Here is a 12,360-nt window from a genome sequence, read left to right as displayed (position 1 = left end):
CTATGAAATAATGTCATTGCTTCAAATAAATAATTAATAATGTTTTGTAGCATTAAGATAATTACTGTCATTTAGATAATTTATGGCATTAAAGTAATTACAGGAAAAGTAGCATCAACTGAGACATTTTTGCACTTATGACTAATCCATTTTAGACATAAACCATTTTAAATGTAATCTTAAAAACATTAATTCCAGAAAACTGCAGTTATGCCAAGGACAGATAAGAAAGTACAAGGATCAAGGCTGTGCTATACCAAACAGATAAAAGGCAAAATTGATTTTATACTGTAGATCTGTACAAATAAATAACATCCTATCTTCTTTGCCTGTATGTATGCTTAGATTTCATACAAAATAACAAATACTTCACTCCAGTTATTTCAATAGAATGAAAGCCTTAGAAAAAATCTGAAGAGCTGATAACTCCCAAGATTTATACTTACTTCTTTCTACTTCTATCAATTTCCTGATATATTTAACCTAAACAGAAAAGTCTTCTCTGTAAATGAAGCACACAAGTCTCCCTGTGCCCTGAAGAGTTCTGCCCAGTTACATAGATCCCGTGGTGCTTTTGGTTGCCCATCTCTTCTTTGCTTCAAGCCCCCATGCAAGTTTCTTCATTTTTTCGAGCAGCCTGTGAGTTTTCAATCTCCTTTTTGGCTTTTACAAACTGGTGGCAGGCAATTGCTTTGGCAGTTTTTACCCCAAGCTCTCGAGGAGCAAGCTGGCTGCTGAGCTCCTCGGCCTTCTCCATGTTCCACTCCTCCACAGCCTGTCTATGTTCTTTTCTTTCTTTCTTTTTTTTTTTTTTTTTACATTTTATTTTATTTGTGTGTGTGTGTGTGTGTGTGTGTGTGTGTGTGTGTGTGTGTGTGTGTGGCCAGCTCAGCCCACCAGGGGGCGGGGCTGGCTGGCATGTGGTACTGGGGGATTCAACTGCGGTCCCTGTGGTTTGCTAAGCTTGTTCCAAGTAGGTGCTTTAGACCACTGAGCCATCCCTCCAGCCCTCTATGTTCTTTTCAAGGCCTGACTTTTCAACCTTTTTCTGTTTAACAGGGTGTTCAAATCTATCCTTGGCTCCAAAGTACTGAGTAAGCTCCTTCCACTGGGTCTCACTCATGGAGTGCTGACTTTGAGACTCGTTTTCATTTTGTAGCATTTTTCTGGAGCATTTTCTTTTTCTCCTTCTGAATCTCAAGGCTGAAGTTTTCTGTCAAATTTTTTTTTTATGCAGTTCTTGAAATTTGCTCCACATATTTAAGGGAATTCCAGAAGGGCACTCTTCATATGCATTTGTTTTGGTCTCTGTTTCAGTTTTTGGTTCATCTTCTGGGAAACCTGAGATTTCTGTTTCTCTAATGGTCCCATCCTCTTTGTCTTCCTGTAAGTTACGATCACTGTTCTGTAGTGTGGGCTCCTTTTCAGAATCCAACTCAGCATCACCCTCCTTTAGGCCAGGAGGCAGCAGTCTGCGTCTGCTGCATTTCTTTTCTTTGACCAGGAAGCAGACTCTGGGTGTCCATTTTCCACTTTTAGTGAGCTTCCAATTGGGGCAGCCTACAGGAGTGTGTGGCGGCATTCCTTGGGGCAGCAGGACACCCAAGGCTCAAGTGTGGCTGGTAGGGTCCTCATATCCCTTGAATGGCTGTCTAGCAACAGGTTCCTGGAGCCCCCGAACCCTGGCAAGGGAAATGGGTTGATGGAAGATGGGCACACTCTCCCACAAACCCCTACGGTCCTGGCTCTAAGCGACTGGATCCTTGCCACTGAGGCTCAGAGCTGTGAGCACCCCTAATTGTATGCATCCCTACTGAGGCTCTGAGTCCAGAACTGGCTCCAGGTCCCTGCTCTGCTCCAGAGGAGCTCAGAGAGTCAGGCCTCGCTCAAAGTCATGGGGCCCATGGCAGCTCCTCACCTGGCCACAGCTTATTCCTGTCCATACTTGGTGGGGGCCCCCACCTCTGAGAAGTGATCTTGGGTAGGGGTGAGGCCGGAAACCAAAACCATCCTCGCTCCTGTCAGAGTAGCTCTATCTGGAAGGCTGTGGTAGAGCCATAGTGCCAAGAATTTACCTCTCAATCTGGTGGAACAGGGTAGGGCAGGGCAATGGTGGTGGAGCACCAAAGCCCTATTTACAGAGCAGGAAACTGAGGCACACAGAACACTGACAGCAGCACCCAGAATCTGGTGTGCAGCCTGACCACGCGTTGGAGTACACAGCCTTGCTTAGTGAGAACCTGATACAGGGCACTACCCCGAGAGATAGGAGGGTGTGACTGAGAAATCAGGTGCAGCCGAAGGGCAAGAGGTCCACCCTCGGGGCCTCTCTCCAACCCCCAGGGCCAACCTCCTTGCCAGCTGCATAATTGGTAAGAGGGTCCTTACAGGCCTGAGCCCTGGGGAGGCCAAGGTTGAGGCAAAAGTAAGCCACGCACCTTGGTGCTGCCTGCTGGGCACAAGGCTTCCTGTGCTGCTGTGGAGGGCAGGAGGGCCAGGCACAGGGTGCGGAGCTCCCCAGTTGGGGCCTTTTCAGGCGCCTGCATTTTGTGGGCTGGGAGCTGAGTGCCAGCAGCCTCAGGTCTGAGTTTCTGGCCAGCACATTGGCTGACAGTGGGCAGGATTTAGTGTAGGTGTCTGCTCTGGCCTCTGCCTGGGAGGGGTCGGGGGCTAGCAGGAGCTATGCGTGGCCACAGTGTGAAATGAGTGTGGAGCCCCAGGAGCAGAACAGTAGCCGGGCATCCCTGGCTTCCTTCCTGTGGCTCCCTACATCCTGGGGTGTGGCCAGGATGGGGCCAACCCTGGCTGCTCAAGGTGATCACAGCCGCTTGATTGAAGCAGTGCTGTAGACCCGGCAGGTGGGCAGTCAGCCCAGGATCTGTGCTCAAGCTCTGTGCAGGTGACAGGACCGTCAGGTGCCTTCGTGGGCAGTCATGGCTACGGGAGGCAGCAGGACTGTTTGGGCCACACGCTGAGGGCCCAGAGTGGCCTCTGATCTTGATGACACTCCTCACCTCATCTCCAGGAGGCTGGCAGCAGAAAACCAGCAGCTCAGCCCACAAGAGACCCACCTTGGCATCCCAGAGGGCCAGACAGGCAGGGTGGTTGAGTGCTCCCTGGCTCAGGGTCTGTCCTGGCATGGAGCGACTGTGTGCTGTGCCTGCTGACCCTCCTAATCTCTAGGCTGCCCATGGGACATGTGCCCTGGAGCTGGGTGAGTGGCTCTGCATCCAGCCCCCTAGCGAGGGTCTGAGGTTGGCACTGACCTGAGTGTGACTGGGGAAGTCTCACCTTTGCAGCACTTACCATACCCCTCTGGAGCCAGGCCACCTGGGCTGTCTCCCTGGGCTCACCTCCTGCAAGCCCAGTAGAGTCCCAGGTGTACACAGGGGTGCATGGACCCCACCTTGGCATAGGCCAAGCTCCCTGACTTCTAGCTAACCTCTCCTGAGCTCAAGAGGTTGCTTACAAGATGTGGTGACAGGAAGACTGGGGAGAATGCTGGGTCTGTGTTTCCTCACCCGCACCGCAGCTGCCTGTCCCTTGCATACACACAGCTTGTGGGGGAGGGCGGGGGTTGCTGAGCTGGCCGGCTCTTACTCACGGGGCAGCACAGACCCAGGGGGTGCACTGGAGGACCGTGAGGCTCCAGGCCCAGCAGGCCTTGCCGATTTCTTTACTTTCTTCTCAGCCTGCACAGTGTAGCTGTCAATAGTAGGAATGTTTTTCTAAGCAAGAGGTTATCTGGGTCAGGGTTGAGGGAAGGAGGCACTGCTCCCCAAGTCAGAGCCATGGCTGTCGCACGGCAGAGTGACTCCTACCTGGATGATAATGAATGTGCTTGTGGGATCTAGGGGTGTCCTGTGGCCACCCGGTGCAGGTGCAGCACTGAAGAGGTCTGTGCCAAGGTGTCAGGATGCAGCCTTGGGTCTCTGGAAATGGTGTCATGAGGGTAGGCTGAGAAAGTTGCTCCTTGCTGGTGCTGCCCTGGTGGTCCCACCTTGGGACCTGGCCTTGGCTGGCCTTACCCCTCCATGACAGCTCGCGGCTGCGTGCTCTGCTCCGGGTCCACATAGCAGAGCGCTTTACTTTCAGCTAGAGCAGGGGTCTGTAGCAAGTTTGCTTTGATGCATCCTAGGTTGTTCATACTCAGGTGAAGGACAACCGAGGAAGACGACCTGGTAGGTCTGGGGAAGGGACAGCGCTGAAGCACCCTCATTTTAAAATCTTTTGGGTGGGTTATGGCTTGTTTTAGATCCAGGAAGAGGGTCGGTGCCTCAGGGCCTAGTGTCCAGGTGCAAGCAGGAGGGAGAGAGTGCGCTTGATATGTGTGTGGAAACAGGGCCTGGACGATGTAGGGTATCTTGGGCTGGTTCCCCTCCCAGATATCAGGGGAGGTGGTTCTTAAGAGCTATACTGAGCCTGTTCTGAGAAGATTTTGAGGGAGATGTGGCTACCTGGGGACCTTTTGGGTGGCAGGAACTATTCACCCTTCATCCATCTTGAGCTTTCACTGAGCCCTTTAGGTGCGCCTTCCCGTTCGCCAGTATCTGGCCAGCAGGGGGCTCTGGTATTAGTCTTTCAAAAGTCACATTTTGGGGAAGCCTGTCCCTGTTCCTTCTCAGCAAGATTAGGATCTCAGGCAAAGAGTATCACCCCCAGCCTCCCATTTCTACCCCTGAAGGTTGCTGTCTTGAATGGGATCATTTTACAATAAGAATGTTCTACTAGGTCTACGAGGCCCCAGTCTGGCTTGTTGGATGAAGATGCTAAAAGTCAGGGCAGACTTAATTTCATTTGTGAAAAACCTGATGGTTCCTGTTTTTTTCTTTTTCAGGCTTCTTGACTCTAGCACAAGGCCCTCGCACTTCCCTGTGATAAAGACTTTAGAAAAGGAAGGACATATCCCTGTCCCAGGTGACAAGCACTTTAAGATAAGGACGTCTTCCTCCAGGTAATAAGCAACTGCTAGCTGCCTTCTGATCTGGCTCTGAGCTGTTTCATCCAGTAGCTGTATGGCTTATCCCCAGCAGCTCATTCCCACAGGTACCAGGTCTGTGTGGGGTCCTGAGACTGCAGGATAAAGTGAATAGATTCTTGAGGGTTGAAGGAACAGGGCGATAGCTCAGTGGTCTAAGCGTCTGCCTGGCAAGCATAAGGACCCAGGTTTGATCCCAGGTACTGCATGCCAAGCTAGTTATCCAAGCCCTGGAGAGGCTGAGACAGGAAGATCACTGGGAGTCCAAACTGGGTAGCGAGACCCTGCACCAAATAAATGAAGAAAACCTGATATAGTGCTCTGTGTCCCAGCAATGCTTCATGGCCACGGCAGGCCAGAACCTGTCCTTGCAGGGCCCGTTCATCCTCCTGGGCTTCCCAGGCCCACCCAGCTTGCGTGCTGGGCTCTTCTTGCTCTTTCTAGTCATGTATGTGCTCACGGTGGCAGGGAATCTGGCCATCATCTCCCTGGTCGGGGCACACCGGAGCCTCCAGACACCCATGTACTTCTTCCTCTGCAATCTCTCCTTCCTGGAAATTTGGTTCACCACGGCCTGTGTGCCCAAGAGCCTGGCCACTTTCGCCTCCCAGGAGGGAGCCATCTCTTTGGCTGGCTGCGCTGCTCAGATGTACTTTGTCTTCTCCCTGGGCTGCACTGAGTACTTCCTGCTGGCTGCTATGGCCTATGACCGCTATCTAGCCATCTGTCTGCCACTGCGCTATGGTGGCCTCATGACACCTGCCCTGGCAGCACGGCTTGCTCTGGGCTCCTGGCTTTGTGGCTTCTCTGCCATCACTGTACCCGCTGCCCTTATCACACGCCTCTCCTTCTGTGGCTCTCGAGTCATCAATCACTTCTTCTGTGACATTGCACCCTGGATTGTGCTGTCCTGTACTGACACCCGGGTGGTGGAGCTGACATCCTTTGGCATTGCCTTCTGTGTCATCCTGGGCTCCTGTGCTGTCACACTGGTCTCCTATGTCTATATCATTGTCACCATTGTCAGGATCCCTTCCACCCAGGGACGGCACCGTGCCTTTTCCACCTGTTCATCCCACCTCACAGTGGTGCTCATCTGGTATGGTTCTACCATCTTTCTCCACGTGAGGACCTCAGTGGATAGCTCACTGGACCTCACCAAGGCCATCACGGTGCTCAACACCATTGTCACCCCAGTGCTGAACCCCTTTATTTACACTCTGAGGAACAAGGATGTGAAAGAGGCTCTGTGTAGGACAGTGAAGGGGAAGTGATGAGATGCCTGGTGCCCTCCTGCCTTGTCCCTCAGTCAACCTATAGTGCAGGGCCATCAACTGGCACCACTCCCTCTGCACACAGGGAACATAGCTTGTCACTGGAACCCTGGCCTTGAGTTCAGCTGCTCATGGAAGTCACCCCTCTGTTGAGCTAGGGGAGAGTTCTGCTCCACTTGTAAGTTGATTCAGAAAGAAGCATGGCACCTGAGACCCGCAAGAGGTGCCTTCTAAGGGTGCTGCAGCATCCCACCCTCTGCATACTGTGTACCTGCACCTGGTGCCAGCCAGCCTGTGACCCTCAGAGGTATGGGTCTTGCGGTGACGGGGTTTCTATTGCTTCCAGATGCCACCACTCCCACACCAGTTTCTCCTGCGTGGCCCCTGCCATGGAAGAGCACCCCTGGCTGACTCTTTGCCCACACTTGGTGTACTCAGCCGTGGTGGTGAGAGCCAGGTGCATGTGTGTGGAAGCCCCTTTGGGAGGCCCTGCAGCCTGCCAGGCATAGTTGGATCACTTTACCTTTGCTATTAAGTTAGCAAAGACATGAATCAGTAAAAGGGGTTGCTCTTTAATTTCATTTTCTAAGTGACTTGACAAAAACATGAAGACTACACAAATGTCACTAGTTACATATAGCGGAGTGTGCAAGTCTCAGGGATCTGTGAGTCATCTGACTACAGGCCCTGGGAAAAAGGGGCCTGCAATTCAGTGTTGGTGGTGTCACAGGTTTCAGGAAACACCATCTTTTGTCATTTTTTAGGGACTGATGCATTTCCCCCATGGGATGAAGAAGCCTGCCCAGTAAGTGCAGGATACCAAGAACTGCACTGGTCCAGGGGAACAGGCAGAGAAGAACATTGCCATGACAACAGAAGGAGCCTACAGGGGCTAGCAAGCTTTTAGCCTATTGACATAACAATGGGAGGGACCTGCAGAGGCTAGCAAGCTTTTAGCCTATTGGTATGATAGATCACTTTAACTGATCTTCTGATGTTCAGCCTTTCCCATATGGAATTTACTTGGCAGTGGTGAATAATTTTTTTTTTTCTTTTAAATGTATTTAGTACAGGGTCTCACTATACAGCTCAGACTCATGGTGATCCTCTTGTTTTCAGCCTTCCCAGTGCTGGGATTACAGGCATGTGCCATCACATCCGGTCTCAGTGGCCAGCTCAGTGTGCCTGGGGGCAGGGCCAGTGGGGCATGTGGTGCTGGGGATTGAACCCGGGTCCCTGTGCTTGCCTAAGCAGGTGCTTAGTGTGCTGAGCTATCTCACTAGCTCTGCCTGTGCTTGCCTAAGCAGGCGCTTAGTATGCTGAGCTATCTCACTAGCCCTGATAATTACTTGACAGATTTAATTTGCTGATAAATATCCTTAACATTTATTTTTGACCTATAATAATCGTATATATTTATAGGGTGCATCATGACATTTCCAGTACATGTTTACGCCGAGGAATGAACAAGATTTACTCATTTGTTTATTTATTTATTTTTTTAGTTTTTATCTTTATTTTATTTTGGCAGAACCGGGGATTGAACTCAGACCCTTGTGCTTGCCAGGCAAGCGCTTATTCTACTGAGCCATCTCCCCAGCCCCGATTTACTCATTTGTTGAAGAGCTTTGTATCTATGTCCATGGAGATATAGACCTGTCACTTCCTCTTTACAGAACCTTTGTCTGGTTTTGCTGTTAGTGTGTTGCTGGCCTCACGAATGAGTTTAGAAAAGCCCTTCCACACCTATCCTCTGGAAGACAGTGTACAGAAGTGGTGTAACTTCTTTATTATGTTTTGGGCAGAATTCACCAATGAACTCAACTGGGTATGGGGCTTTCTTTTTTGGAAGAAATTGATTCAATTTCTTTAATAGGAAAAAATAAAATTTAAAGGAAAATATCTTTTATTGGTTTGTCTCATTATAAAAGGATACATGCCCTGAAGAAGCCAGGGTAGTAGTTTACACCTAGGTTGTTTCAAACACTTTTCTAGGCATACATTTATTCCCTTGGATCAGAAACAAATGTGATCCAAACACAGAGACTTCATAGTTGTCACACTTGGGTACATGAGTCCAGTAGAATACAGACACTGGAGATGTAGTGGGACCCGAGGTGTGTGGGCTGTGGGAGGCCACACTGTGGGAAAGAGTAAGTGTCCCCTCAGCAGGTGTCCCCTCAGTAGATGTCCCCCAAGCAGGTGCCCCTCAACAATCAACTATTTGAGTGTGCTTTTCGTCCCAGCATCCACTTGGGGAGGAGACTGCAGCCCAGCATCAGCATTGCAGGCTCTAGAGCGTCCACCTCATGGTCTAGGCAGCAGACAGACACATGAAGGACCAAAGGAAGTGAGGTGCCATAACCCAGGAAAAATATGCAGTTAGCCTGTTGTGTACCCTCTGGCCAGTCCTCCAGATGTGGGGCCTCAGTGTCTCACATTATGAAACTGGTGCAAGGAACTCTGGGAGTGATTAAAAGTCCCTTGGAGACCCACAGGAAGTACACCCAAATAGTCCATTGTTGAGGGGCACCTGCTGAGGAGTAGCTGCTGGGGGGCACTTGTTGAAGGGATCACTACTGAACAGGCACCTGCTGAGGTGTTGTCTGCTGAAGCGAAGTGTGCTGAAGAGACACTTGCTGAGGAGGCGTCTGGCGAGGGGACACTTGTAAGAGGAAACTGGCTGAAGGATTCTATACTGAGGAGACGGCAGCTGGTGAGGACCATGGAGCAGCTGCTGAGGGGCGCCTGTTGAGGAGCTACCCACTGAGGGGTACCTCTTGAGGTCTTCTTGAGGCACCTACTGAGGAGGTGCCTGCCCAGGCTGTCAGGAGCATACTGGCCCCACCTGCATTTTGGTTCATGATCAGTTTCCAGGCCTTGCGATCCCAGCCTTCCCATAACCATGTACTACTGTCTGCTCCAGGCAGCAGGTGGCAGCAGTTTCAGCTGCAGGGAGCCGGTGTTGTCACTCTGCTCTCTACGCTGAGTGCCTGCACAGTAAGCCCAGGGGTGCCCCGCACTTTGCTTCTTTCTGGACCTGTTCCGCCCACAGGGCTAGCAGTACTGTAAGAAGATATTTTTTAAAAAAATTCTGAGCCCTATTCAGATAAATAGTTTGTGTTCTTCAGGCCACTGAGGAATACTGCACAAACCTCTTGGCACCCAATCAAATTAACAGTTAAAAAATTCTGGCCAACTTTTGTGTGAACTTTTAATAGCTGGGGGATTACGCATTGCTTTCCCTGGGGCGCCATTAGGAAGGAGGCGGCAGAGGTTGTGGGAGGCCACACAGCGCTGGAGGCTCCCTTGCTGGGCTCTGGGTTTATTAGCAAGTTGGGTGGTTCTGCTTTGTTAGGCAGGAAAGTGTCGAGGGCACCGTCATGGATGGTGAAGATTATCCCAATTAATAATGATTAAATTCGCCATAAAATTCAGCTGAGAGGAGTTACTTAATTTCAAACAAGCAATTGTATAGGGGTTTGCGCTCCTGAGGGATGCAGTGGCAGCGAGTGGCCGAAAGGCGAGGGAAGAGGAGAGCCTGCTGGAGAAACTTCTCTGCAAGAGTGACGCGAGGGAGAGGGCACGGGGACGAGGCAGTTAGGACTTCCTGGGGGGCAATGACCTTATTTCCTGGTCTTTGTGGAATTTTCTTGGACAAAGCCAGCTGCCTTCTGGAGACTTTGGGTAATACCAGAGCTCAGCTTGGAGTCTGTTGTTCTTGCCTGTACCTGAGTGCCAGGCCATCAGCATTTCCTGGACAGCACCGGGTCCTTGAGGTGCCTGTACCTGGCTGGTCAGCCCTGACCACTCTTGGAGAGCTGTAATTCTTTATCATTTTTGATTCTTCCACAGTCTACGTAGGTGCTTTTTTTCTTGGATGTGTACCTTTAAAAATGCCAAATCACAAGCTATGTTTTGATAAGTTTTCATGAAATGGAAATAGTCATGAAAGCAGCACCCAGAGTGAAGAACCAGCCAAGCCCCAGAGCCTCGGGACCTTCTACTCAGCACAAGGGCCTTGGTCACCTGACGCTAGCTGTGATCTTCACAGCGATGTGCTCATTCCTGTCGGGCCATCACTTGCTGTCACTTCAGTGCCCCTTATGTCCTGGAGACTGACGCATGAATTCTCATCTTCCCATTGACTATTCCATTGGATGAATCAATCAATGCAAGGGCTCAGCCACTCTGCTGTGGGGGATGTTTGCATTTTCTATGTTTTAATTATTATAAATAATACTACTGCGGCAATTCTTACACAATGAGGAAGATGCACGCAGTTGAGCTTAACCTCACTATCTGTCTGGAATATCAAACAACTTAGACATAACATGGAACAGGTATTTTTCATCAAGTATTGATATGTTAAACTTTAAGTCCCTACAGAATGTGAAGAAAAAAATATTATGCACTTGCATAATCTTGCATGTGTACTTAAGAGTATCTTTTGTAGGCTCTCTCTATGTGTATAGGTAGCCTTAGTGGATAACATAAGCCATTGTCCAAAGTGATGGTCTCACCTGTTGGGATACTGGAGCGCCCTGCACCATCATGGCCAGCTCCTGGCACTGTTTGTCTTTCCACTTCAGCCACCATGGGGGCTGTGCATCACATCATGAGTTCAGATTTTGTTTTCCTGAGGGCTAGTGTGGTTGAACATGTCTTCTTTGTTTGCTATTAAGATATGAGCCAGATATCCCTTGATTTTGGGTTCAGAAGAATAGAGCAGAGCTCTGGTGGAGACCTTTTATGTCCACTATCCCAGAAGAATGTTCTGATCTTGCCTGTGTTCAGCAGTGGTATGAGGCTGGGTGTTGGCCTTGCAGGTGGTGCACCACACTGTCGTCTCTGCTCCTGGCCACAAAGTGCTCTCCATTTGAGAGGGATGTGATTAGCTGCCAAGCTCCTCTGAAGTTCAGAGGTGCATTGGATGGAGTCAGAAGCAACTGTGAGCTGCTTACACCTTACAGTGCATGCCTAGGGCTGCTACTGAGCAGGGCTTGGCTCAGGGCCAGATGTCCCAGTAGATGGAGTTCTGGCTCCTGCCAGTGGCTCTGTGACGCAATTTCCCAGTCGGTGTGATGGAGATGATGATCATACCTTTCATCTCACTTGCCTTTGTCAGCTGGAGATGGAATCTTTCTCTGCACAGGAGACTCAGCTTCCTGAATTCCAACTTCTGTCCACTTGCTCACTTGTGCTTACACAAAGTGCTCTCTTTCACAGTTGGCTCATGAAGAAGGGGGAATGTGGGACCCATTGCTGTGTGGTCCCTGTGAGGGCCAGGGCACTGGAATGGGATTGTTGTCTATTTTCCTCTTTCTGAGGAAAGTTCATGGTCCCTTGCTACTGAGAAGCTTTATACCAGGATGCTGTGTATGTTCAATCATATGTCCCATCTTGCATAGCTGTATCTGTTAATCTTAGCAACAGATTTGACAATAAAAATAGGTACTATATCAATCATTGTTAATCAGCTATTCTTGTTTTGAAAATCTGTAACTTATGTATTGCTGTATGCTACCCTGTTTCTGTCTTTGTTTTTGTTTTTCTCTTGTTTTCACTCTTCAAAATAAAATAAAATTATAAAAAAAACTACTCCTTTTGGATCAAACTCCTTTTGCGTATGTGGTTACTCGCTAGTAATCGTGGTTATCACTGCCGCCATTCATGCCTACATTAACCCATAATTCTACATTGCTCTGCGTGTGGCCTCTGCTCAGTGAGCAGGGTGGCGAGCTTTGGTCTTGGTGAGGCTCTGATGTGAATGGGTTCCATGCCACAGTCTCTCACAGGCAACAAGAACTTCCTGCTTGCCTTGATTGTTCGGCTATCAGGTTATACCCTGAACCAAGTGGCTCATCATCAATTTAGTCTTAGGATGAGCTGGCTAACAAGTTGCCTACAACCTCAGTGGTTTGATTTGTAAAGAGTACAGAAACATCTTATATATAAAGGTAAACCTAAACTTAATGTGACCTAGCAATTCAACTCTTATCTATTTATCTAAGAAAAAAGAAGCTGTGTCCTGTACAGACATGCTTTTTAAAGTTTTATTTTTAACTGACAATAATTTCATATGTTCTTGGGCCGCAATGTGATATT

General features: G+C 49.4%; 2 protein-coding genes across 2 annotated transcripts; one reads left to right on the top strand and one right to left on the bottom strand.

The window, feature by feature from the left end:
* Nucleotides 1-578: 578 nt before the first annotated feature.
* Nucleotides 579-1,123, bottom strand: LOC101580281 (protein FAM204A-like). The gene is made up of 2 exons (XM_023709105.1): nucleotides 1,009-1,123; nucleotides 579-786 (listed from the first exon to the last, which is right to left on the bottom strand). The coding sequence occupies exons 1-2, from the start codon at nucleotides 1,121-1,123 to the stop codon at nucleotides 599-601; spliced, it is 303 nt and encodes a 100-aa protein (XP_023564873.1). The 3' UTR covers nucleotides 579-598.
* A 4,184-nt stretch (nucleotides 1,124-5,307) lies between these two features.
* On the top strand, nucleotides 5,308-6,252 carry LOC101579891 (olfactory receptor 287). Its single transcript, XM_004625709.2, has one exon. The coding sequence runs from the start codon at nucleotides 5,320-5,322 to the stop codon at nucleotides 6,250-6,252; it is 933 nt and encodes a 310-aa protein (XP_004625766.1). The 5' UTR covers nucleotides 5,308-5,319.
* Nucleotides 6,253-12,360: the final 6,108 nt, after the last annotated feature.

The sequence above is a fragment of the Octodon degus genome, unplaced genomic scaffold (genome assembly GCF_000260255.1).
Source record: "Octodon degus isolate 3935 unplaced genomic scaffold, OctDeg1.0 scaffold00010, whole genome shotgun sequence".
In the NCBI taxonomy this organism is placed as follows: Eukaryota; Metazoa; Chordata; class Mammalia; order Rodentia; family Octodontidae; genus Octodon; species Octodon degus.
Note: the sequence above shows the minus strand (reverse complement) of the source record. Positions and strands in the feature narration are given on the sequence as shown.

Excerpts from the sequence above, each read along its gene's own strand:
- LOC101580281 (XM_023709105.1), bottom strand. The coding sequence starts at position 1,123 with ATGAGTGAGACCCAGTGGAAGGAGCTTACTCAGTACTTTGGAGCCAAG. Across the intron at positions 787-1,008 it reads CCTTGAAAAGAACATAGAGG|AACATAGACAGGCTGTGGAG; the intron begins GCTGGAGGGATG and ends AAGAAAGAAAAG.
- LOC101579891 (XM_004625709.2), top strand. The coding sequence starts at position 5,320 with ATGGCCACGGCAGGCCAGAACCTGTCCTTGCAGGGCCCGTTCATCCTC.